At 42.0% G+C, this 27,531-nt stretch overlaps 1 protein-coding gene across 1 annotated transcript; it reads left to right on the forward strand.

Moving 5' to 3' along the window:
• The first annotated feature begins 531 nt into the window (after positions 1-531).
• On the forward strand, positions 532-18,704 carry EIF2S2 (eukaryotic translation initiation factor 2 subunit beta). The gene is made up of 9 exons (XM_007446820.1): positions 532-682; positions 5,989-6,166; positions 7,658-7,761; positions 11,035-11,170; positions 11,891-11,991; positions 12,598-12,746; positions 15,339-15,395; positions 17,515-17,600; positions 18,237-18,704. The coding sequence occupies exons 1-9, from the start codon at positions 668-670 to the stop codon at positions 18,410-18,412; spliced, it is 1,002 nt and encodes a 333-aa protein (XP_007446882.1). The 5' UTR covers positions 532-667; the 3' UTR covers positions 18,413-18,704.
• The last annotated feature ends 8,827 nt before the right edge of the window (positions 18,705-27,531 follow it).

A 27,531-nucleotide genomic window follows, 5' to 3' on the forward strand; every position in this document is an offset into this window, starting at 1 on the left:
AGCCGACCTCCCAAGTTTAAATCCAGCCTGTTGAGTTAAATTTCTCGTGAAGTAAAACCCTTTAGTGAGGTGTGCGCCTCTAGCTCCAATTTTGAGTTCCTGAAACACTAGAACACCCCAATGGGGCACGGTGGAGGGAGCAGGAGGGAAACAAGCCCCGACGGGTTCATATTACTGAGTGCCTTACCCACCACCCTAACCCAAGAGAAACCACCTCGAATTCACTCCGCAAGCGACGCAGAACTGCGCGGGCTCTCCACGCCTCCAAAAGCTAAGGTAACAGCAGCCCCATGCAAAATCGAACCTTCCGTGCCGGCTTCCTCAGACGTCGCGCACGCGCACGGGTTGCTGGGCGGCCGCCGCGCTAGCGCCCGCCTCTTCTAGGCGGACTACAAGTCCCGGCTTGCCTGTCGCCGTGTCGTCGCCTGGTAACTCGCGCCAGTCGGAGCGCGCTAGGTCGGCTTCGCCGCGCGCCTGCGCCTTGGCGGTCTCTGCGCAGGCGCATTTCTAACTCTTGGGAAGAGAGGGCGGGGTGTTGTTCCCTTTCGCTGATGCAAGAGCCTAGTGCGGTGGTGGGAGAGGTGTCGGCAGGAGCAACGGTGAAGCCTGGGCCTGGGGCTGACCTGTCAGACTTTCCGTCCGTGCCGAGCCCACTCGAGCCGCAGCCATGTCCGGGGACGAGGTGAGGGCTTGAGGCTGGCGCTAGGTCTAGGGACGGAGGCAGTGAGAGAGAGCCACTCCAGTGTGGGAGACTGGGCCTGCGGCCTAGCGGCCGGCCGCCGCCATGTGGGACAGCCGGGCCTAGGCGACGCGGAGCGGCAGAGCCGGCGAGGGCTCCGGAACCGCGGCTTGGCCTTGCCCCGCTCTCCTCAGGGCGGCGGCGCTGAGGCCGGCGTCCTCCCGTGGCCGGCGTTTCCGGAATGGAGAACACGTTGAGTCGCCCTCCAGAAGAGAGCTTGCATGCCCGGTTAATGCCCCAGCTGAACGAGATTGGGGCTGGCGGCCCCTGCATTCCTTTCGATTTGACGGTGCAGCTCCAACTCGCACTCTCTGGGCGCTGGTGGTGCCTAGAGGAGCGTCTCTTGGCTCCGGTGGAGCGCCCTAGTTTAAAACTTTGCAGGCTGGCTTCTCCTGCCCGGCACCCACCCTTGTTTTCATGTAGAGGCGGGTAGGACAAGAGAAAAAGATCCTTCAGCCTGAAAAAGTGATTAACCTTTTCGGAAAGTTTTAGGGCGGGAGTCCCTGAGCCTTCCTTAGCAGAGCTCTCAGCGACGTCAGCGGGAAGTCTGAGTTGCAAAGATGCCTGGGTCTTTTTCTACTGTCGTGCTTGTACCTCAGCAAATTTCCTCAAATCCCTTTTTGGCCAGATTTATCCCAGTTTATTTAAAACCAAACGACTTAAAATGAAATTTGACTTTAAGTGATATCCGTAGGTATAAACACTAATGGGAGAGCTACCGCTTACCGGGCAGCCCTCCCCACCAGAAAAAAACCCTTGAATTTATAATTAATTTCTGTAAACATTCGAGTGCTTGGCCAGTAGGGCCTCGGAGAGAAGGAAGAGAAAAATTCGAGGCTTTTTCGAGCTTTGGTTTTTGAGGTAGACGCTGGAAATGCTTTGAATTTCCTCAAGTAGTGGAAAGGCCTGATCCGGGGCAAGGGAGTAGAATATTATCCAATTTGGTTAGAGTTAATCCCTTGAAATATAGGTAGTAGGTCGTTCATGGAGGGATTTGAAGACCAAGTTAAGGAATTTGGATTTTATTCTGGAGGGGATTCTTAGCTCTCATTTGATTCTCATGACAACCCTTTAAGGTGGGTATTGTTACACCCATTTTAGAAATGAGAAAACCGAGGCTTTTAGAGAGTTGTATGATGCCCATGATCAAATAGTAAGTGGCTGAGCCAGTAGTAGAATTCCAAATCTCCATTTAGGTGACTAGGAGGGTCTCGCTCTTTTAGGAAGGAAACTGAGTCTAAGGGAGGTGCGTGGTTCTTGCTTGGAGGTCATGGTAGACATTGCTCTAGGCCACTGTATTTCAAAAGTTCTGAGAGTGGCAGTGTCTCATGCTTGTTTTGTTTCTACCCATTTTCTAAGCTTTTCATAACCTTTAACAAATAAAGTACCAATATAGTGCAAAGTTCTGTGGGGTGCTATTCTGTGTTTGGTTTTCTGTGGTAAAGTACTTGCAAGTGTTGTAAGAGATTTACTACTAGTTGGTATAGGAGGTAGAAATAGAGCCATTAACAGCGATTTGGAGGGCTGGAGGGTTCAGTTTTAGCAGTGGGATCAGATGGTGAAGGAAGTGGAATATTACTGAAGAGTGAAAAGGATTTCGTCAAGCAGAGATGTCAGAACTAGCATTCCAGCAGAGGACTTTGGAAGCCCATAAAGTATTAAGCAGCTTTGCATTTCTCAGATCTACCAGTCCATTTTGTAAACAGGAAATTAGGGCTCAGGGAGGTTAAGTTGCCCAAGATCACACAGCAAGTTAGTATGACTAGAATCCTCCCTTTGGCTTCCACTCTGAAGGTATGTGCAGGTTCTGGTTCCTTTAATACTGCTGGATAGATAAGTTTTCTTAGGCCGATCCTTAACTTCTGGCTACTTTACAGACTTGTAAGGATCGAGTGAAAATCTGTACATAGAAATGATTTATAAACTGTGAGGGATTCCCTACAGTGGAAGTAGTGCTGCCTGGTAGCCAGGATAGCGCATTAAAGAACCTACTATTAAAAAGTAATTTATTTCTTTTTTCACATTTCCTTTTTTTCTTTTAATAGTTTTTTAATGTATAGTTGTCATAAACTGCACACACTTCCTTTTAAACCTGGCAAATAAGCCCAAAACTCACATAACATGATCTCTTTTAAACTAGTGGAACCATGACCTTAGTAAAAAGCAGTATTCTAGAAATATGAGTGTTGCCTTGTGAGGAAAAATTCCCTAATCTGCAGACATTAAAGTGCTGTCAATAGCTAAGATTATTGCTTATTACTAGGCCCCATCCACAAAGTATCAGAACGTCAGGTTGTCACACAACATAGTAAGGTGTTTTACAAAAGAAACTGATTAAAAATGGAATATGTGTTGTATGACGTATACAAAACACAGAAGAATACAAGGAGAAATAAAAATCTCCCAGAATCCTATCACCCAGAGATGACGACACATTTCTTCAGAGCATTTGTTCTGCTCACCTTGCTTCTCTGGGTTCTTTTGTAACTCCTGCCTTCTGGGTGGGGTGTGCTGTGGCCTTCAAGTTAACATCCTGAATAGGGTATGATAGATGGGAGTAGGCTTCCAACTTGCTGAAGCACTTTAGGCTACTGTCAGGGTAACTTTTGCTGCTGTCCCTTTTCCTCACTTTCTTCAACCCAACCCAGTGTGGGAAGTTGAAAAGAAAACTTTTGAAGGCTTTGTTCTATGAAGAGTTAAAAAAAGAAAGCTAAGAAAAAAAAAAAAAAAAAAAAAAAAACCCATAAGAGCCTGCTTTTCCATAAGTGTACTGTGAGCAACTATTTGCGTCTCACATCCCAGCTAGTTTCATAAACAAAACATATGGACTGTGATAATTTGTTAAGTCAGATATGAAAGTCTTAAAAAAAAAACACATTTAAAAAAAAGATTTATTTATTATTTATTTATTTTATTTTTGGCTGCATCAGGTCTTAGTTACCGCACACAGGATCTTCATTGAGGCACGTGGGATCTTTCATTGTGGCACACGGGCTTCTCTCTAGTTGTGGTGTTGGGTTTTCTCTTCTGTAGCTGTGGTGCCCGGGTTCCAGAGCTCATGGGCTCTGTAATTTGCAGCACGCAGGCTCTCTAGTTGAGGTGCGCAAGCTCAGTAGTTGTTGCGCGGGCCCCTGCGGCATGTGGGATCTTAGTTCCCCGATCCCCACGTTCCCTGCATTGTAAGGTGGATTCTTTACCACTGGACCACCAGGGAAGACCCAGAAACCACATTTTTAAGTTAAACTGATGTGACCTTGTGGTTTGGGGGAGGTCTGCTTTGGACACTATTTTGGAATCCCTATTTCCATATTTTTAAAGTCTGGTTTTGCTGAGTGGTGTGAATAAAATGAGGCAATGAGTTTATGTCTTAAGTATCCAGAGAGAGTAATTGAGAGAGGTGTTAATTACTTCAGTGTACAGTTCTTTCATGTTTATAACCCTTTACAAGGCTACAACCGTACTGTTTCCCTGTGGACCTATATGAATGTTTTTCAGAGCATAACAGGGTGGTTGTGAGGATGTCCTTTGATGATTTTAGGATCCCCCTTACCTTTAGTCTGTCTTGCTGAATAATAGTTAAAAGATAATTAATATTCTAGGGAACTTGATACTTGAAAAAAATGCAATAAGTGAATTGTAAACCCTGCCAGACGACCAAATTTATAGTGCCTGGAGCGTTGTCTGTCCTTTTGCCAAGCCTCCATATTTCAGGAATAAGGATGAATTATAGCTTCTTCCCTGGAACAGATTACAGCACTCCATGTAGGGTGACTCAAGACCCAGTAGGTCAGCAGTGGGGAACTCCTTCCTCCTGGCTCTTCTATCCTCTTCTCTGAGTTTGCCAGATTATGTTCCTCAGACTGATGGCTTTTCAGAATTACTCATTTATACAATTAGAGCCTTCTTAAGGTTGGAGGGGATAACTTTGAAATGAGGCTGTATCAATTTCCAGAATGTCTTGCAAATCCTTCTGTATTGGGTGAGGACGATATTTATACTACCCTACCTTATTACACACCATAGTTTGGTTTCAGTGTAGCTCAGTTTCCTTAATGTACTTGGGACATAAAGGAATTTAAGTTAATCAGAATCAGTTTGGGAATTTTTTTGAGTTTCATGATATGTCTTGGAAATTAGATCACCCTGAGTTGATGAAATTTCAGTGATAGAAATCAAGAGATACCATGTTTGGTCAACTGTAAAGCATTATATAAATTGTATAATAATTGCTAACATTTATTGAGTACTTTTGTGCCAGGCACTGCGCCGTGTTTTATATTTATTTACTTATTTAGTTCTCCTAATAATCTCGTGAGATTTGGTTTTGTTTCTGCTACTGATCTCCATTTTACAGCTGAGGCAAGGAGAGGGCAAGAACTTACCTGGGATAACAAAAGTAAGAACCAGAGTCAGGATTTGAATTCAGTCAGTTAGGTTCTAGACTTGTGCTTTTAAACACTTTATCTGTATTTTTTAATGTTCCAGAAACAAAAGGCAGAGTAAAAGGTTGTATAGAAGTTTCTTTTACTCAGAGATTTGCTACATGAAGGGCTGCTGATGGACTTCCTTAAAGGCTTGTCTGAGTTTCAGGATAAAAAATTTGTTTTTTAAGTTTTTTTTTATCAGTTCAAGTCTCCTGGTATAGCAACCCCAGGTTACCAACCTTAAATAAAACACGTATGACTTGTCTAGGCATTGGTTTTCTCATTCATAAAGCGAGGGGTGAAGCATGGGTTATTGCTAAGATCCCTTTCCTAAATTCTGTTATCTTGTGATAATTTTAAATTAAAAGACATGTACATATGTTTTGGGGAAGCCCTCCCTCAACTTTTTTTTTTTTTTGCGGTACGCGGCCCTCTCACCGTTGTGGCCTCTCCCGTTGTGGAGCACAGACTCCGAATGCGCAGGCTCAGCGGCCATGGCTCACGGGCCCAGCCGCTCCGCGGCATGTGGGATCTTCCTGGACCGGGGCACGAACCCGTGTACCCTGCATCGGCAGGTGGACTCTCAACCACTGTGCCACCAGGGAAGCCCACCCCCTCAACTTTTAATAGTATAAGGAAGGTTGCGTGTGTGTGTGTATGTATATTTTTTTTTCTTTTTTTTGTAAAATCCTTTCAGATACTTTAATGCGTCAAATACTCTTTCTTTTAAGCGTATGCCTTTTGAGAATACAGCATACTTGGAATGTGAGTATCATTAAAACTAATCACGTGGTCCCCTTTTCTTTTTTGTTATCTTTTAAACAGATGATTTTTGATCCTACTATGAGCAAGAAGAAAAAGAAGAAGAAGAAGCCTTTTATGTTAGATGAGGAAGGGGATGCCCAGACAGAAGAAACCCAGCCCTCAGAAACAAAAGAAGTGGAGCCAGAGCCAACTGAGGACAAAGATGTAGAAGCCGATGAAGAGGACAGTAGGAAAAAAGGTAAGTGGCAGACATGAGAGAGTCACTGTTGTCCTGGGAGACCTGGTTCTCTTCCATCAGTGTGTTTTGGATTTTGTGCACACAGTGTCCTTTCAGCCTGAGAGGCTGTCTATTACAGTGAAGCTGAGGCCATCAACGGTCTGTGTGCATGGGACCTTGCCAGATTTCTGATAGACTTGTTTCAGGGAAAATTCCACTGAATCCACAAGACAGAGATGACAAAACTTTGTTACTCCAGGGCTGGTTCTTCTAGTCTAGCCTTTCGGGATGTCTCTCTTCCAGTTTTAATGGTGGTTGTATTTGAGTGTAGGCAGAAAGAAATGGGACCAAGATAAACAGTTTTGTGTCTTAACAAGTTTGAAAACATATAGAAGAGATTAAAATTACAGCCTAAAATGTTTGGGTTTAGACACCAGCATGAGTTATTCACTCTGCTTTAACACAGACAGCATTTGACAATTAGAAATAAATGATTAAGTAAACATATTTATGCCTATTGAATAGAAGACACTGTACTAGGGATAGAGAAAATTAACATTCATTGAGCATCTACCATGTGCTAAGCATCTTATACATGTTTAAAACAAACTTGGAAAGTAAATCATTCTTTTATTAAGACAAAATTCATAAATAGCTCCTTGAAAAACTTTGTAGTAGGGGCATTTTAAAATATTTCTAGTATACAGTAGGGCAGAACAGATGGAAAACTTATTGAACCAAACCCATTATTACTCACTAATGGTGGATAAAATTTCATTTTATTCATATTGTAGCCTCATTTTAATGAATGTGAAATACTTTATAAGGCCCTTTGTTGATTGATTGATTGATTGATTGAATAACTCATTGAGCTAGGCACTGGGATTTAGGTGAGAAAGGCATAGCCCCTTAATATCTCATTGGGAGATAGACAAGCAGCTGGTAAACACCTCTGTTGAAGTGGTAGAAGGTACTATCAAAGCACCTAGGGGACACCTAACCCAGTTGGGGAACAGGAGGGATAGGCTTAGAGAAGACTTCTTGGTAGAAGTAACTCCTAACAAAGATCCTGTGAGATGAAGGTAAGAGCTGTGTGGGAGGGCCCATAGGAAGGCTTGAAGGTGAGAGACACACACTTCACTAAGAAGTGGAGGTAGTTCAGTTGAGCTGGAACTAGGAATTAAGGTGTCGGAGATGAGAGAGTAGCAGAAGTAGAGAAAGCTGGAGAGCCTTGGAAATTATGTTAGAACCCTGACTTTGTCTTGGGAACAATGAGGCATCATATGGTCAGATTACTAAATAAATATTCCCAACATGGTCCCCTAACCAGATTTTTCCTACAAAGCTTTGAGTTGACCTGCCATTTTGTGGTTGTGGAGGAATTACTGTGCTAATTAATACCAATCTCGCTATTCTGGTGACTTGATCGATTAATAGCTGAAACATTGGTTTAACTCATAATTTAATGCTTCGCCTTCTATTAATAATTGAGAATCTCAATTATCTTTTTAGATGCTTCTGATGATCTAGATGACTTGAACTTCTTTAATCAGAAGAAAAAGAAGAAAAAAACAAAAAAGATATTTGATATTGATGAAGCTGAGGAAGGTGTAAAGGTAGTATTGCTTTCTTATTGAAGGTAAAATTTGACCTCTTGAAAGGTTGCTAGTGGCTGATGATTCTCCCTGTTTGTCTCATCTCTTACTAGTTTTGCTTTTGTTATTAAGTATTTAGTCACCACTGTTAAGGTCAGTTTCTTGGGATTTTTGTCTGACTAGGTATCTTAAAGGGATGATGGTTCAAAGGAATGTAAAGTTAGGTTTTACACATTGTATTGTGTGCCATTAAGATGATTACAAAATGCCACTTGTCATTAATCATACTGAGATTGGCTGAGGAGAGAGATTTCTGTGAGAAATCCTATAGAGCAAGTATGGTTTCTTCTGTTAAACTTTTGGTAGCATGTTGAGGATACACAAATTTATGTGTATTCTTCTGAGCAGCAAAGAATGAACCCCAGCCTCTGGTGGTTGGTGGCTGGTGATTTTATAGCCTGTAGGAGAACCAGAGCACTCAGGTTGGTTTTATGGAGTTCTCTGATCTTGTAGGGACTTGAGGCCCTGTAATTGTCTTATTACTGGGTTGATTTCTAATACAAATATCTCAGAATTATGAGAGAGAAAGAGTGAGAATACACATACACATGCACTAAGTTGTCCCCTTTTGTGCCCTTTACCCAAATTTTTCTTTGGTAAATTATTTATTTGCTCAAATTCAAGTAAATAAGGTGTATCCCACACATAGCAGTAATTCATTGAGTTTTGGAAACAATGTCACAATTTTAATGACTTGGTTAATTCAGCAAATATATGTTAATGATGATAGTGAGTCAGGCATTGTGTGCTAATTGTTAGGGTACTGAAACAAATAAGATATTTTTCCTGTTTTTGGAGGTTCAGGGATAATTTAGAGTTCTTTAGAACAAGATTATTTTACCTGGCTTTATCCTGCTCTCTCCCTGTTTGGGGATTTTCTTCTCTTCCTACTGTTATAAGGAAACTGATAAAGAGAAATGCTCAAATCATGTTGAATGAATGAGGTGTAAATATCCTGGGTAGGGCTTCCCTGGTGGCGCAGTGGTTGAGAGTACGCCTGCCGATGCAGGGGACACGGGTTCGTGCCCCGGTCCAGGAAGATCCCACATGCCGCGGAGCGGTTAGGCCCGTGAGCCATGGCCGCTGAGCCTGCGCGTCTGGAGCCTGTGCTCCACAACGGGAGAGGCCACAACAGTGAGAGGCCCGTGTACCAAAAAAAAAAAAAATCCTGGGTAACAAGGTGACACATCAGAGATGTGCCACAGAAAGTCTTGCTTAACAAATTTCTCTAGTAGCTTTTGTCCTGAAGAGCCACTTACAAGCTCTTATTTAGTGCTTGGATACTTTTTTCTCTGCTACTGAAGTCATAACGTAAGAGGTTACAAGTACCCTTATCAGGCAAGACATGGGCATTAACTTGAGGCTGAAGTGTTTTTAAGATCTTGGGTTACTCTCGCCCTAAATTTTCAGAGCACCACAGGGCTTTTGAAAAATCTTCAAAAACACTATGTACTATTCTCTACCTTTCACTGGGTCTTAGCCTCAGGTTGGAAATAGATCTTACTGGGATAATATAAATAATAATATAGGACTAGAAGCTGGCTGATGTGTGCTAATTTATATTTAGCATGTCTGAGTTTCTCATTTACTGACTGTCATCTTATTAGAGACTAGGTTAGTATCAGATTTCTTGTCTGGTGTTATCCAGCTAATACACATGGGCTGATTGGTCTTTGATGGCCAAAAGTGGCACTGAGACTACACAGCTGGATTTGGCATATCAAGGCTGAGCTGCTTTTAGTCCTGGCTATTCCAACTTTTCTGCTGATTAGATTTCTAAAATTACTATAGCCATTTACAGAGTAGTTCAGGATGTAGGTGCACAAAAATAGATATTGATGGGTGATGTGGATGGCACACTTCAGGGCAGGGAGTTGGATACACTGGTGAAAGGAGGCGAGATTAGAAGGCTGGAGACTGAAACTGGCCCTTTCTGCTCTTCTGGGGTTTTTTATGTCTCATTTCAAGGTTATGCCCTATTTACATCCATGACTATAGCAGCTAGTCTTGGGATCAAGCTTTACCTTGTCTCTATCCATTCATCATAGGACCCTAATTCTCCGTGGGTTCTGCCTTCTCCCTCTTTCATGGTTTTATCTATTGAAGTGATGCCCAAAGACCTCCTCACAGTCTGGTGCCAGGCTGGCTGTGGTATAAAAAAAAATATTTGGTCTTTGTCCCTGGTTCCTGGCACATAGCTCCTAAGACTCTTGGAATCTCTAGATATGAGTTTGGTCACCAACAACCAGTGATTTCATCAATCATACCTGCATAATGAAGCCTCCACAAAAAACCTTTCATGGGTTTCTTTCATGGGTGAGCTCCATAAAAAACCCTTGAACAGTGGGGTTTGGAGAGCTTCAGGATTGGTGACCACACTGGGGTGTTGGGAGAGTGGTATACTTGAAGATGGCATGGAAGCACTGCACTCCTGCCTCCCTTTCCTTGCTCTATGTATGCATGTCTTCCATTTGGCTATTTCTGAGCATATCCTTTATAATATTGTATATATATATATATATATATAATATAATAAAGTAATAGTTAAGTGTTTTCCTGAATTCTTTGAGTCCTTCTAGCAAATTACTGAACCAGGGGTGTGTGGGAACCTCTGAATTTGAAGTAGGACATATGTATTGGAAACGTGGGGACTCTATACTTGTACCTGGCCTCTGAAATGACGACAGTCTTATGTGACTGAGCCCTTAAACCCATGGAGTTTGTCACTAACTCTGGGTAGTGTTAGAACTGCATTGAATTGTAGGTCACCTAGTTAGTGTCAGAGAGTTGGAGAATTGAGGTGGAAAAAATCACGTATTTGGTGTCAGAAGGAAAAAAAACCCTCCTACGAACTGCATCAGAATACTTAGAAACTTATTTAAAACATTCCTGAACCCCATTCCTGCTGAAGATTGTCACTGAGAAGATTTAAGAATCTTTGTTTCTTTGATTCTGACAGTGGCCTGGTTTAAAAACATGGACAATAATTACAGTAAGATCCCAAGGCTGATGGATAAAGGAAAGGAAAAGGTCCCACAAAAGGGTCTTAAAATTTTTCCAGTTTAAATGACAGACTCTGAACCAGTTTGGTTCACCTGTGAGAGTTCTGATCTGTAACTTCAGTTTTGAATATTTAATATCTTTTTTTCCTCCAAAACCATGTCAGCCCATGTCATTTAAAAATAATAATAATCCTAGTAGCAAAATGTTGAGACTCTTATCTCACTTTCTTAGGACCTTAAGATTGAAAGTGATGTTCAAGAACCAGCTGAACCAGAGGATGACCTTGACATTATGCTTGGCAATAAAAAGAAGAAAAAGAAGAATGTCAAGTTCCCAGATGAGGATGAAATACTCGAGAAAGATGAAGGTAATACTGGGAGCTTAGCTCATTTCTAGGCTACACAAGCCTTTGGCCTAGTCTCTTCCATGGGTGGCCTCCTTATTTATTTTTTCTTGCCCCTTATTTCCACTGCCTAATAATGGAAGCTAAAAGGAAACAGAATCTAACTTCATAATGACAGTTTAAAAGATTTCATGGGGGAAGAACTTGGCAATTGTGATTACATTAAAACATACTGATTTAGACTATTGGGACAATTACTGTAACTGAATTTTAAATGTTTAAAAAATCTTTTACTGTTTTGTTAAAAGTCCTGTTTATTAGCTTCTAAGTGCTATAGCTGCTTTAGAGAACTTTAGTATAGTCAGCAGATGGGTTTTTACGGATGTATATGTTTCTTAAGTGCTTCAAAACAATTGGACATTTTTTTCCTCTAATTATCCCAGTGCATTATTTTATCTTATGTTTGTTAAATCAAGAAACAGTTCAATGTGTTTGTATTACCACACATTCCTAGAGAGGTCTCTATTAAGGGTGGTTTATGAAAATCGTAACATCCCCTTAAGGAATATGGGGTTATTTGTGAGCCTTGATGCCTTTATGCTTGAGGCTGTTGTGAATGCAGTTGTGGGAAGGAAGACAAATGTCTTTGAAGCTTTCATTTCTCTAGATCTGCTTTTCCCTTCTCCCCTTTTTGTTATTGTATCAGGCTCTACCCCTCATTCTTACAGTCTTTGTTATCTGTAGCTTTAGAAGATGAAGACAGCAAAAAAGATGATGGTATCTCATTCAGTAACCAGACAGGCCCTGCTTGGGCAGGTTCAGAAAGAGACTACACATATGAGGAGGTAAGACAAATTCTGTTATGAAAGGGGGCTAAACTGTTCAGCAGAACTCAAAACAAAAGCAGGATAAATGTTCCCTGAATTGAAAGGGCCATTGAAGTATAGGTGGATAATGAAACAGACCCAGAGAGGTCGCACTGCCTGATGCCGACGTTTGGGGCAGGCTGTCCACAATGTGGCAGTCATTATAGTACTCACTGTTCCATCTGAATCCATGAACTTCTGAGGCCATTGGAGCCCCACTGAAGGGGGACAGTAGGGAGAGGGAGTGGCTAATAGGGGGCCATAGTAGTCTGGAGTTTGCTTGTTCAGGGTAGTCTGAATTTTACTTCTCCAGGTACCATATACTTTCCCACAGAAACAGTAGAATTAGGGGCTTGTTCATTCCTTCAACTTTGAACAAGGAACTATTAAGCATCCATAATGGACCAGTTCCTGGTTGAGAATTGAGTCTTGCCTTCAGGGAGCTCCCAGAACATGTGATGTGTGTGTACGTTTAGTAGAAAGTAAAGTTTGTTCTGTTTAAAGGAAAAGCACAATGACTCAAGTGGGAACGTTATACTCCTGCTATTAATAAGACTGTACATGAATACCACTTTATCTCTATAGCTACTGAATCGAGTGTTCAACATCATGAGGGAAAAGAATCCAGATATGGTTGCTGGAGAGAAAAGGAAATTTGTCATGAAACCTCCACAGGTCGTCCGAGTAGGAACCAAGAAAACTTCTTTTGTCAACTTTACAGATATCTGTAAATTGTAAGTTGGTTAATGCAGAGTCTCCATCCCAAATGCTAGATTCTCAGTGGAGTGTATGTTAAATATGCTTATTGTGGACTTTATTAAAAGTAGAAAGAATGCACAGGTGTCAGGGTTGGGTCGAGGGAGGTCACAGTTCAAGTCCGTCTGTTCTTTTGATTCATAGGTCTTTAGGCTTGTTTTATTGGGCATCCAGAAGTGAGAGAAGCCCACTCATGCTGACTCATGAGAGGATCCTAACCAGATGGAGTGAAGAGTAAGAAGGCTGACTGTAGTCCTTAGACAGGGGCCTGGAGAGCCCAGGGAGGTGGAAAAGCTCATCAGCCTGGGGTGGGCCTGCCAAGCAAGTACAAGAAGTGAGCTTTGGGAAAGCAGCTGAATTTAATGTGCTTCTTCCTTGGATGGTTATTGCCAAGACACAGTTGATGAGATTTCGACTTTCTTAATTACCATCGCATTCCATGCCTGTCTCACCCCCAGGTCACTGTCTGGGGCTGGCTCTTCTCAAAGCTCCTCAGCTACACATTTTCTGGCAGGTTCCTTAGGGCAACTGACCTTATCTCCTGTTCTTTTTAGTTTCATAAGTGATACATGCTTGTTGCAGATAAAAGGGAAAACAACAGTAAACAAAGAAAATATAATCACTAAAAATTCCCTGCCCAGAGTAACCACTTGTTTTCATTGCTTAGGCATGACTTAAAAGGTTTTAGACTTTTTTGCTGATGGCAATAGTAGTATAGGCTTATTATAGAAAAATTAGAAAATACAGACCTACTAAAGAAAAAAAAGTCATCTGTAAGTCCACCATTAAGAGATAGGTAATCGTAGTTTAATATTTTTGTTTTGCTACTTTCATGCATCTACATTTTTTTTTTTTTTTTGCGGTACGAGGGCCTCTCAGCGTTGTGGCCCCTCCCATTGCGGAGCACAGGCTCCAGACGCGCAGGCTCAGCGGCCATGGCTCACGGGCCCAGCCGCTCTGCGGCATGTGGGATCTTCCTGGACCGGGGCATGAACCTATGTGCCCTGCATCGGCAGGCGGACTCTCAACCACTGTGCCACCAGGGAAGCCCTACATATTTTTAAATAAATTGGTATTATACTGGTTTTTAACATATTTTTCTCTTAATATATTGTGAAATTTTTACCCTTATCATTAAATAGTCTTTTAAATGTTTTTAGGAGTTATACAACATATTTTTTTATATATATAGATAAATTTTTTTCTCCCATTGTATGGATTGTCTTTTCACTTTCTTGCCATCCTTTGAAGCACAAGGCTTTAAATATTTTATTTATTTATTTATGGCTGCATTGGGATGCATTGGGAGATACATGTATCTCGGCAGAACTCAGAATAGAGCCTTAGGGCAAAAATTCCCAAAATGGAATTGCCTAGTCACAAGGAATGGACATTTTTATGGCAAACATTGGCAGTTGCTTTCCAACCAGTTATACCAGTTTATACTCCCAGTAGCAACGTGTTATTATTATTATTATTATATTTTCACCAACCCTTACTCATTACATTTTTGGGAAAAAATAACTTTTTAAAATTGTAACTTTTTAAAAATAACTTTTTAAAATTGTAATAGTAATATCTACTTATTGGAACAAGCTCAAACAGTGCCAAATGAATAGAATTAAAAAGTGAAAGGGGCTTCCCTGGTGGCGCAGTGGTTGAGAGTCCACCTGCCGATGCAGGGGACACGAGTTCGTGCCCTGGTCCGGGAAGATCCCACATGCCATGGAGCAGCTGGGCCCGTGAGCCATGGCCACTGAGCCTGTGTGTCCGGAGCCTGTGCTCCGCAACGGGAGAGGCCACAGCAGTGAGAGGCCCGCGTACCGCAAAAAAAAAAAAAAAAAAAAAAAAAAAAAAAAAAAAAAAGTGAAAATACTGAGTGGCCTTGCTCTGTATTTGCTTTTTTCATTTTATGTGGATACATCTTTTTGTTTTATTTTGTATTTAGAGACCTGTATTATTTTAAAAGCAAGGTAGAATGGATGTACCATAATTTATTTAACCACTTCCCAGTTGGTGAATATTTTAGCTGTTTTAAATTTTCTGCTATTGTGCTGTGAAATACTTCCCTCTTTTTAAATAAAGAAATTGCAAACAGGAAATATATAGGAATTGGCATAACAAATACCCAAGTGTTCATTGCCTCAATTTGTTGTATTTTGACCTTTTGACACATTTGCTTCAGATCTTTTTGCTTCATTACAAAGAGGGCTTTACAGTTACAGTTCAAGGCCATCTTTATATCTCTTTCTGATCCCTTTTACCTTCCTTCCTAGAAAAAGATTTTATCCTCTAAAGTTCGTATTTACCTTTCCTGTCCTTGTTTATAGACATTTACCAATGTGTATATGTTTGTAAATAAAATGTAGTATTGTTTTATGGGCTTTGAAATGTAAACAAATGGTGTCATTTATCTTCATTTCAGAATCTGATGAACTGTGCTAAAATTCACCTAATAGCTGCGTAATAACAAATTAAAACAGTGAACAGGGTGAACAGGGTGAGGTTTTTAGAAGTTTGGTTAGATTTCCATGAAAGATAAGGTTTATATTATTCGATTTTCTTTTTAGATTACATCGTCAGCCCAAACATCTCCTTGCATTTTTATTGGCTGAATTGGGTACAAGGTAAGAAAACTATATTCACATTTATGTATAGTTACTTACAGTAGTAATGGACATTTCATAAGAACTTAACTTGAAAAGATATGTAACACGCTTAGAAAAAAAAAAACATTCACTTTATTGTCAGAAGAACTTTTAGGGCAATGAAGGAGGAAAACTTGTTCATTTCTATGGGAGGTTGGTTACTTGGGAATAGGAAACAAAGTTCACATTGGCTTGTCTGTGAACAGCCCTGTTGGTATACCAGAGTGAGCACCATGGCTCTGCCATGTTTAGAGAATTTCCTGTCATTAATTGGAATTCTTGGGTCTTTTTATGGAGCAAATACCAGATTTCAGAGGAAGCCATTTTCTTAGGACAGAACTTATTTTCTAAATTGTAAATAGGTTGTTTAAGTACAGCTTATAAATTGATGAGTGGCATGGGAAAAACATTGAAACAGGTATCCATAATTAAATAGTTACTTCCTTGTCTTTAGGGCTCTCCCGTTGAAGACACCACACCAGTCCATCACCATTCGGGAGGGCCAGTGTCCCATGGAGCCCATCCCAGTTATTTTGGCCATAAGCGCTAGGAATAGGAAGCTGAATGTCCCTTTAAAAATAAGTAATGCAGAATTAGGACATAATAAATATGACTAAGACATTGAGTGTCCATTGTATGCCAAGCACTTTTTTGCGTACCATCTCAATCTTTAAACAGTTATGTGAACTGTTAGAAACTAATATTACCCTTGTCTTACACATTTGGAAACAGGTTTGGTGAAATGAAGTTGTATGGTTGGTAACATAGCTAGTTAATTGCAGTCAAGATGTAAACTCAGGTCTGCCTTTCTCAGGAGCTCGAACTCTTAAAAGCCTTAATCCTGTGCCTTGCTGGCAGTATAGAGATAACTGAGGTGTCCTGTTCTCTTCCTACTCTTGAAACTCAGTTTGTTGGAATTGGCTGTATTTGCTTTGGGGTTAAGGAGTAATTTACTTGACCAGTGGTAGATATGTGGACTGTGTTGTGGAAGAATTGTTTTAAATGTAAATTTGTTACAATCATTGTTTTTAACTTGCATAAACTGATGAAGGAGTAAAAGGTAGTGTTTTTCCTACTTCTCAGAATAATTTAGTTTTTGTAGAGGTGAGGTAAATTATAACAAGTTGTGACCAGTGAACTTATGGTCAGTGGGCTAAATATTATAGGGTTGTTGAGAAAATTCAATTTCTTTTGACAGTGAATGAAAAAAATTTCTTGCATCAAGCATTGAAGTCACTGTAGCCTAGAGATTAGGGGTTGCAGTTCATGCAGGATGATAATAAACTCATAGTTAGAGAATCACAGGAGAGGTTCTTGCAAAAGTCAGTTTTATAATAAGATATGGAGCAAATATAAATTTAATGCTGCTTGGCTGAATTTTGTTGTTTCACTTTGTGATTTGTAATTTTTAACAAATGACGTCTAGCGGAGAGCTTTGCTTTCTTAAAAGTACTTATCAGCAACTTCTTTTCAAAAAGTTTCTTTTTAAGCACCATTGACAATATGAGGCCTGTGATTTCAACTGTACTTTTGGGGGAGGGTTGTAACAGCTTTACAGATACAATTCACACATGTAAATATGTATAATCCAATGGTTTCTAATTTGTTCACATAGTTAACCATCACCACAGTTTTAGAGCATGTTCATCAGCTGTATGTGACTGAATCAAAAGATTTGGTCTTAGAATTTTTAAAGATATCTGTAGTTCCTTTCATATTTTTTGTATTTATAGCCTACCTCACTGCTTTGCATGTGCTATGCGTTCAGTAAAAGTGTGATTGTCCTTTTGTTGGGTGAATGGGTCATCACACAGACAGTTAAGGAATAAATTTGTTTTAGACTTAAAATCAGTTACAAATCAGATTTGTTGCTGTAGACTTAATTAATTGAAAATTGAATTTAATGTTAGGAAATAGGGTCATCAGGTAGCAACTACTTAATTAAAAATAAATTTTGAGAAACCAGGTAGTACTGCTCCTAGAACTTATCCTGTGCCATTGAATATATTTTAAGTTCATTAAATGTAAAGGCCCTGGAATTTGATTCCTTATAGGAAGAAAATTACAATAATGGAGATATTTTTGTTTTCTTTCACAGTGGTTCTATAGACGGTAATAACCAACTTGTAATTAAAGGAAGATTCCAACAGAAACAGATAGAAAATGTTTTGAGAAGATATATCAGTAAGTTTATAATTTCTAACATGTCGCTCTGAAATGTTCTTATTGGGCTGAAATATTTTGGGGGACCGCCACTGGTTTTTAATGAAGCTGGAAAGGCTGGCCTTAGAAGATGAGGGAAAATGATAGTGGTGGGGAGCTGGGGTGGGAGGTGGCTCTTGGTTGCCGATTAGGGGTCATGGGGAGGGATTTGGATTTCCTAAGACCACCCAGCTGATCAAGGCTGCTGGTTGGTTCCAGGCTGAAGGCCAAGTCAGAGAAATCTGTCTGCACTCAGACCTGGCCTGACCCAGTTGTTACCTTCCTAATCACTTAAAATTGGCAGATCTGTTCCCACCTAGGAAAGCTAGTAAGTTCTCTAAGTGGCTCTCCTGTAAACAGAGCCAGGAGTAGGCATTTGGCAAGTGTCACTGCTTCTTTGGACATTTGGGGTCTTTTTTCAACCTATTGTTAAGTACGTGAAGCATCACATCAGATAGCTTGTGTTTTCTTACCCCTAGAATACCTAAATGTAGCTAAGCTAAGCTTTCCTGGTTTGGGTGCCACCCTGGGCTTGCAGTCAGTAGAAGTGTTTCAGAAGAAAGAAACCTCTGGCTCACTGTGGCTACCAGGTAATTCCTTATGTTGCTTTTCCTGCAGAGGAATATGTCACCTGTCACACGTGCCGATCACCGGACACAATCCTGCAAAAGGACACCCGACTCTATTTCTTACAGTGTGAAACTTGTCATTCTCGATGCTCTGTTGCCAGCATCAAAACTGGCTTCCAGGCTGTCACAGGCAAGCGAGCACAGCTCCGTGCCAAAGCTAACTAATTTGCTAATCACCACTGATTTTGCAAAGTGTGTTGTGGAGATTTGGCTGGACAGGTTTACCATCAGAGTGGATGTACCACTGTATTAAAAACAAGATAGAAAAGCTGCCAAGTTCTTTGGCGTGTGGCCGGTTGGTCTGAAATTCTTGCAAGATGCCGTTGCTCAAGCTGTTGACGTACTCGTTGCCTACTTTAACAACTGTCAGAGAAATATGGGGTAAGGCGGTGCTTTTTTAAAATCGTTCATAGACTTCTGTAAAATGCAAGATAAATTAAAGTTATTATAACAGTGATTCTTTCAATTTGGTTTGTCCTTCAGTTTTCTTTTCTATAAAAAAAAATTATGCCTAATGAATTCAGCAGAACAGTTTGTGCCTAGGCTCTGGCGAGGTCTCTGTATCCTAGTCCTGAGAAACTTCAGCTGGGTAGCCATTTTCCTTTTCAGCTTCCCGGTATACCGGAAGTAGACACAGCTTCACGTGAGAGGGTGGCTGGAGGATGAGGTCTGGGAGGACAGCTTGTTTTCAGTGTCCAGAGAACGATTTTATAGACTTGAATTCTTTTCATTATGTGAGGAGTGTTGCCACTACCTCACTGCTAAGTCCTCCAGCTGTTACTACATGAGGGAATACAAGGTGCTAAGTACTTTCCTTAGCATTTTCTTCCTTATTGGCCACTAAGAGAAGTTTAGAGATAACAGCCTTTGGGTGTGTCTTGTAACTGGCACTCCAAGAAAAACCCCTGTTGGGCCCCTGTTGGTGAGGAAGTGGTGTGGCATGTGCAGTAGAGAGAACTCTTGAGAGTCCAAACCATGATGCTAGAGGAAGCTTTTCTTTTTCCTCCCCAACTTGTGTTCTGGATTTGAAAAGGACCCACCACAAATGCTTTTTCTATTTTCTGTATTAAAGTAGCTTTTAAATGTGATCATGAGAAACTAAGAGGTGATATTGCTTGTGTGGTGCTTCTGGGGCTTCCTTCTGGTTCTGCCTTCTGTGGTTTTGGCCGAAAAGGTATTTGTCCACTGAACACAGGGGAAAAGATCATCTTACACGTCTGCTGTGATCTGCCTTGCACATACTTGCCAAGGATAAGGGCATAATGCTGCTCCTCACTTTCTTGTTGCCAGACTATTCCAGGAGCAGTCACTCAGCCTTGAATGTCTTGACCGTGTTGTTTTTAATCACTGTGACCCTTCATTTTAAAGAATAGGCCAAGTGTTGTAAAGCATCTTGGCCAAGAGCAGTGGAGGGGGCAGAGCATTCCCTCAACCCAGTAGGACCTGAGGGGACTACACACTGGCTGAGCTGCCAGCACTGCCCTAATGAACTCAACTGCTGTTTATGATTTCATCTTCCTTCTTTTGTATCTATATCCACACAATTCCCAATGTCAGATGTTACCGTGTGAATAAAGCAAGGATCAGTGCCTCTTGTGGAATTAGCGCTTTTGTGCATATATATGTGTGTTTTGTTCATTTCTTTAGTGGGGAGACATGGGACTTGAGTTTGGTGAGAAGCTGGCAATTTCAACTCCAGTTCTTAACTCCATTCTCAAAACAGATTCTCTGGAATGATCCTAACTCTTTGAGATAGTCCAGTTGAGGTATTGTTTGGTTAAAATTGGATTGACTGTAGCAGACCCATTTAAAATGATGGGTTGCCCTAAGGTTACCCATTCACAATAGCATCAGCCTCTCTTCTGTCTACTATATTACCTCATACCAACCACAGCTCAGCTGGAAGGAACCTTTCATGGAGTGACAAAGCAAAGGCCATTGAGAGTTTCTGATCAAGAGCCATGGTTATAAGGGAACCAGACCACCATTTCCAAAGTGTCTTAGGAAGCAGTGTTGAAGAGTGTTCCTAATTATGCTGGGTGCTGGGTGGGATGTTCCATGGTAAAGAAGAGTTTGAGACTAGATAAACGTGTTCCGTGACTGCCTAAAAGTCTTTTTGCTGATGTACATTTTCATAAACATGCAGTTATATCTGTAGTCTTTATAAAACCCTCGACTCCATACCTGTGCCCAGCCTCACCTACAAAAAAGCTTAAGCTTTTCCTAAGATCTCTTGGCTCACTCTACACTTCAGAGGTCCCTGCCCACTGCATGTCAACTGTTGTTTCCCCTCAGGCCACTGGAGGTGCTGAGAGCTGGGAGTATGCTTGTTCACTGATGTATCCCCATGCCTAGAGCAAGCAGTGCCTAGCTTGTGGATTGTAAGTGGTAGGAAGTGTTCTAGTATCTGAGTTTCTTTAAGAGGAACATAGACTATGCAGGCTTGTAGCCCCTTCTCCCCCCAAACATTTTGCAGGCTAAGTGTTCAGAAAAAATGCTGGGCCGGGCAGCCTGGAAGAAGTACTGCTGTGGTGTGTGAGGCCCCAGTTCTTACCTGGCCTCCCCAATCCAGATTCTTTGCCCTGGCAACACTAAGTTTTCACATTTGAACAGAACATTAGATTTTACAATGTGTTTTTAGAAGTTGGGCTTTATAGTATGTGGTATATAGTCTTTTTCTAACTGAGAAGATGAATTTATAATTTCAAAACTTTAATTGCCATAATCCTATTACCATAGAATCTTTCAGTATCAAGAACATTTTTCCAAGTTAGTATCTTTATAATTTTTAAAACTGCATAAGAGGGCTTCCCTGGTGGCGCGGTGGTTGGGAGTCCACCTGCTGATGCAGGGGACATGGGCTCGTGCCCCGGTCCGGGAGGATCCCACGTGCCGCGGAGCGGCTGGGCCCGTGAGCCATGGCCGCTGGGCCTGCGCGTCTGGAGCCTGTGCTCCGCAACGGGAGAGGCTACAGCAGTGAGAGGCCCGCGTACCGCCAAAAACAAACAAACAAACAAAAAACCCAAAAATACCCTGCATAACAGTCTATTCATGTTATGTTATGCCATAGTTTATTAAGTCAGTACCCTACTGGTGGGTTTTGCTAATTCCTGAAAATGCTATGAGTGTAGGCTCTGAACAGTCTGGAGTGGCAGTCCTCTATCATTGATTATAGCCTGTATTCTCATCCATAAAATGAGAAAATGCCTACCTCAAAGATGATGACATAGTGTATGTAAAGTTCTTAACGCAGGTCTGCCTTGCACTATGCACTATCATCTTCCTTCTGTTGAATACATACTTCCCTTAGGGTGAATTTCCCTGGTCAGAGGGGAGGAGACTTAATGGCTGATAGTACTTGTAAGCATATCCCTTTTCCCAAAGGGTGGCCCTGCCAAGTGTACCAATCCTGAAGACTATAGGTATTGCTTCTATGTTTATGATGACGGTGGGTTTACTGACCTTGTTAAAGACTGCTGTGCTTGGGGTGGTTGCCTGTCTCAGTGATCCTGATAAACCCTGCCACCCTTGGCCATAGGAGCATCAAACTCTCCCAAGGGTTTGCAACAGAGGCATAGTCCTTCAATCTTTGTCCCATTAATCGTGGTGCTCTCCAGAGAAGAAAGGACCAAATACTGGGTCCCCTGTGATTGCCATGAGTCCTGTCCCTTCAAACCTTCCCTAATAGGAGATATTCATGAACCCTTCTAATCACTGCCCCTTGATTTAAGCTTGGCTTCTGTTTTAACACAACATTTGAAGCCACTGGAGAATCAGCTGTTCTAAAGGATAAATATTAATGGACATTCTTATTGAACACCACCATTTTAATGGACACCTTTTAAAATTATATTCATCAGCTGCAGATTTTCATGAGCTTTTAAATGAGCCAGGAACCAAATTAAAGCCAAAATACTACATGGGAAGTTGGCCAAACCTAATCATATCATGCTGGGCAACACCTTCAGTATCATAAACTATTTTGGCCTCTGAGAATTATAACTGCTTCACTTTTCAGTCCCAGATATACCAATGCACTATGACAGATGCCTCTGTGGCCCAGAATCTGGGCTATTCTTTTTTTTGGCTGCACTGCACAGCTTGCAGGATCTTAGTTCCCTGACCAGGGATTGAACGCAGGCCCCAGCAGTGAAAGGGCCGAGTCCTAACCACTGACCACCAGGAAATTCCCTCTGGGCTATTCTTAAATAATCATTTATATAATAAATGGCTAGTACTACCAAAGTCCCTAATTTGTGTGCGGTCCTGTTCTAGGTGCTTATATATATTTATTCATTTAATAAGCACAGCAACCCTTTGAGGTAGGTATACTGTTATCTCCATTTTACAGATGAAATGGAGACTCAGAGGATAAGCAGCTCACCCAAGGAGTCACTTAGTTGGTAAGTGGGGAGTCAGGATGCAGTCCCAGGCACTTGGGCTCCAGACCCTGTTCTCTGCCCTCCAGGAGCTTACAGTTTAGTGAAAATGACCGATGACCAAACCAGTTGTAAACATACATAATCTGTAAGAGCTGTAATAAAAGTAGCACACAGGAGGGGCCAGTGCTAACTCAGGCCAGGAAGGTGTCTGAGAAGGTGACTTCTGAGCTGAGCTATAAAGGATAAATGAGGGTTAACCAGTGGGAGAAGACAACATTCCAGGTAGAGGCAACCTCATGTGGAAAAGCACAGAAATCAGACAGTTCTTTTCACAATTCTATGTGGCTTAAGAACAGAGGGCAGACTGGAGGAGGTATGGAGCTAGAGAGAGAAAGGAAGAGGGTCAGACCCTAAAGGGCTTACATGCTATGCTAAGGGGTCTGGAATTTACCCACTGAGCCGTGGATAACTGGTGGTAAAGAGGAAAGACTGATGGAAAGTAAGTGGCAGGAAGGCTAGTTAAGAAGTTGTAAAGTCTATGTAAGAGATAAAAAGGGCTTAACTATTAAGGCAGTGGGATGAAAAACAGGTTAGAGCAAAGACATACCATGGAAAAACTAACATGATTTGACAATTAGGAGTGAAAGATGTTGACATGAGCAACGGGGTAGACAAAAATGCCATTCTTCAAGATGCAGGACTCATGAAGATAGATAAAGATGGGGGCTGGGCAGGGCTCAACTGAGATCCTTGGGGACATCCTTGTGGACTATCAGATGGGTATCTGTGTATGTCCCCTGGCACTCCTGGGGAGGATTAAGTTAAGAGTTGGAGATTGTGGAGGCCTGAAAGTGGAGTCTGAAGCTATAGGTTTGGTCAGCCAGGAATTTATACATAAAAATTAAAGCAGATGAAGAGGTGCTGGCATAAGAGGAAGAGTCAGCAAAGGAAATTGAGTATGCAGAGGAGGAAAGCCAGGAGAGACTGTTGTCACAAGAATCGGGAGAGGAATTTCAGTCATTTATGACAGGGGCATGTGGTGAGCAACTGCCCAGGTTTGCAACCTGCCTCCACCCCTTCCAGGTGACAAGACTTTGGGCAAATTATTCAACCCAGAGTCTCAATTTCCCAACCTGTAACAAGGGATGAGTATCTCCCAACTCTGGGGGATTGATGTGAGGGTTAAATAAGGTGATGAGATCTGTGTTAAAGAACTCAGAGCACCCAGGAAATGCTAACATATACGTTAACGTATATATGTTTTATCCCTTTCTATAGATTCTGCAGAGGTATAATATAATTAAGAAGACAAAGGTAGATGCTGGATTGGATTGTTTGTATTTGCTCCATAATTATGTCGTTGACCAAGTCACATGTTCCTTTTTAAAACCCTTATGTGCAAGGATGAATGAGGTAGTCTCTCACCTTAGGCAGCTCCCTGTGTGGTCAGGGAGCTGGACATTGGGGTGTGCAGGGCAGGGCACAGAGAAGACACTGAAGGTGGGGTCTGAGGAATAAGGGGGCTTATTAAAAGGGACTGGAGAGTTGCGGGGAAAGACAGGGTCCAGGTCAGAAAGTAAGAATGGGTAACCCTGTCAGTTTCTGTTCAGTCTACAAAAGAGCCAGACCCATGCACTTGGCCAAACAAGACCTGGCTGCTGTACTTTTGTGGAAGGACACCCTGATCATCTGGGCTCCCACAGAGGTACACTGAGGTGGAGGTGCAGAGAGGAGTATGTGTGCACCAAGAGTTCACTGACCAGTCAAGAGAAGAGACGTATCCATTCATTCATACAAGCAGGATGGCTAACTGGGCTGCCCCATGGGCCTAATCACTAGACCAACACACTCCTCTTGACTGCAGTAACTCAGAGTTATTACACCAAAAAAAGGCCTCCTTGCTGTTATCTTCCTTTGCCTCATTTTTATAATATTCTATTGACTTTTTCTTTGTGAGCTGCCTGAAATAACATTTTGAAACAAGGTGAGTATAAAAATAAGTAGAAAAAAAACAGAACAGGAAATTATGGTCTGTTATTTTTTAAGAGAAAATCACCTGAATCTAGTAAGTGCTCTCAGTAAGTACTGTCATAAAAAGAATGGCTTTTTTTTTTTTTCTTTTTTCAGATGAGGAAGATGAGGCTCACAGAGGTTAAGTGACTTGCCTAAGGTCACACAACAAAAAGTCTAGATAGGAACTCAATTCAACAGAAGGTCTTTACTCCTAACCCAGTCCCCCATAGTAGAGCAAGCTACTTAAACCTTTGAGTCTCAGTTTGTGTTCTGGTTATCAACTGATATATAGCAAATCACTCCAAAATTTAGTGGCTTAAAGCAACAACAATCATTCGATTATTATCACTCATGGTGCTGGGCTTTGACTAGGTCAGCTGGGCAGTTCTTACTCGGTTCTCCAGACAGTGGCTAGGCTGGAATCATCTTGAAGGCTTCCCTCACTCATGTCTGACAGTTGATACTGGCTGTCAGCTGGAACATGTACACATGGCCTCTTCACAGCATGGTGGCTGGGTCCCAACACAGAAGCAGCAGAAACTGCTAGTTCTTAAGAACAGGACTGGGAGACTGGCATAATAGCATCACCATCACTGTATTCTACTGATAAAAGAGTCCAGATAAAGGGGAGAGGCTATAAAGACCACCTGTCAATGGGGCCATGTTCTAAAACATCCACATTTATAAAATCTATAAAATGGTCATAATCACACAATGAAGACCTGTTTTTGTCAGCCCAAGCCCCCTTTCTTCTAGCTGTAGAACTCATATTTTCCATTTAGGGATTTTTTCCTCCCTCCACCCTTCACAGGCCCTGTGGCCATGCTCTGCCACCACTTAGAAGCTGCCTGAGAACACCACCAACAGAAGAAGCAGAGCTGAGGAATAGAGAAAAAGATTCCTGATGGCAGCTCCTGAACCCCCGGGTCCCACTGGGTCTGAAAATCTACGCCTGGGCTTTTAAATTTGTGAAACAGTTAACTTCCTCCTGCTTAAGCAGGTTTAAGTTCAATTTCTATAACCTGTAACCAGAAGTTCACACTACATCCACCTAAAAGGGTGATTGTGGAGATTAAGTGTAAAATGTGCCTTTTATACAGCAGATATTCAGGAAGTGGCCACAGGTAGAGGGATTTTGATATGCCCAAAGCCAGTCAATGGCCCAACTGGGATTCAAACCCAGGACACCTGGCTCAGAATCTTTTGCCCTGCTCTACCGTCTGTATTTTTGTGGTCTCATCAGATGGCCCACTGCATAGTATATATGTTATGGGACAAGATGTAACCTGGCCAGGGTTGGCTAATACCTGACACTCACATACCCATATTTCAATTCCTTGCCCATAAAAAACATGACCAAACTATCATGTTACTATTTCCTAATAGTCTAAAAACTGCTCCAAATCTTCAAAAAGCATTCCAGCAGCTGCTCCTAAATGTTTTGAATTGGCAAGTGAAATGAGGCCTGAGATAGGTTAAAAACAAATTACGGTCATAATGAGGAATTGGGCTTAGCCATATGACTTGCTTTGGCCAGTAGACCCTTACAAGGATGACACAAGCAAGGAGCTTGAAGAGCACCTGCCTATCAGGGCTTACCCTGTCTTGCCTGCTAGATGCTAGGAACATGTGGCCCAGTTGCCCCCACTGCCCAACCACTTGATAAGTGGGTGGTTATCTGGGACCAATCAGCTTCCTGACAATCTGCCAGCTCACTTCAGCCACATGAGAGCCCAGATGAGATAAGCAGAAGAACCACCCAGCTGGTTCACAGCCCAAATTGCCCAGCTACAGAATCAAAAGCTAATAAATGTTCACTAAAGGCACTGAATTTCAGGGTGGTTTGTTATACAACTGAAATAAGGCCCATTTACTGTCCCTATCTAGGCCAATCCCTCACACAGATGAGGAAACTGAGACCTGGCAAGGAAAAAGACCTGCCAGTGTCACAAACCTTACTGGCAGCAGTAAAAGGGGGAAAGCATTAGCTCACAATCCAGGAAACCCATTGGCTATGATAGTCCTGCTAGGATCACAATCGATACTTAAGATCTTGAAAGTATCTAGAGGATATCAGTGCTTTGGGCAGAATCTGGTATCACATTCCTTCATGATCTCCTTTTGCTTTTCAGAAGTTGGAAAGAAAAATGAAAACTATTGAGCGATGCAATGGGAAATGTCTTTTCTGGTCCCAGACACAGGGATGACGGGCAGGTATACGCAGGGTTTTGTGGATATGAAGCTCTCAACTCAAGGGCCCAGCTGTGAGCTTTCTTAGCAGCTGAAGTAGTCCAGGGGCTTTTCTGGGGCGCCTGGTTGGGGAATCCCATTTTTACTCTGTCCAGGATATTTCCTGGTGCCAGGGTGATAAAACAGGGCCTCTGGGTAGGGCAGATGCTTCCAGCTCTGGAAAGGCTCTTCCCTGCTCTTCTCATGGCCTCTATGCCTGGCATACTAAAGAAGCCCATGGCCCATGCTGTTGTACCTGTCCCCCCAGCTCTGAAAAGTGGGTGCCTCAGTAAAGCATACTGAGTAGTCCTTGTAGAGTCTAGAAATGTTATTACAGTACAATGGGCGCACAGCACTAAGCTCTGGGGACACAGAACACAGTGCCAGCCCTAGGTGTGATATTTACCAGGCACCAAAACCCCTTTGGATTTTGCCCAAGTTCCAGTCCAGGGCAGCAGTTCCCCACCTTGTACAGAGGGGAACATGAAGACCTACCCAGGTGTGCAAGTGGGTCAGCTAAGCTGGGCTCTGATGTCCTGGGTGCAAGGACAGATTGTAGGTTCAGGGATTGTAGTGGTATGTGCCACCAAGGGCTCTTCAAGGGGATGAGACACTCCCCATGGACCTAGCCCCTTCCTCTAGACACCCTCTTCAACTCTC

The sequence above is a fragment of the Lipotes vexillifer genome, unplaced genomic scaffold (genome assembly GCF_000442215.2).
Source record: "Lipotes vexillifer unplaced genomic scaffold, Lipotes_vexillifer_v1.1 scaffold75, whole genome shotgun sequence".
NCBI lineage: Eukaryota > Metazoa > Chordata > Mammalia > Artiodactyla > Lipotidae > Lipotes > Lipotes vexillifer.

Excerpts from the sequence above, each read along its gene's own strand:
- EIF2S2 (XM_007446820.1), top strand. Across the intron at positions 11,992-12,597 it reads GAGACTACACATATGAGGAG|CTACTGAATCGAGTGTTCAA; the intron begins GTAAGACAAATT and ends TTATCTCTATAG. Across the intron at positions 17,601-18,236 it reads TGTTTTGAGAAGATATATCA|AGGAATATGTCACCTGTCAC; the intron begins GTAAGTTTATAA and ends CTTTTCCTGCAG.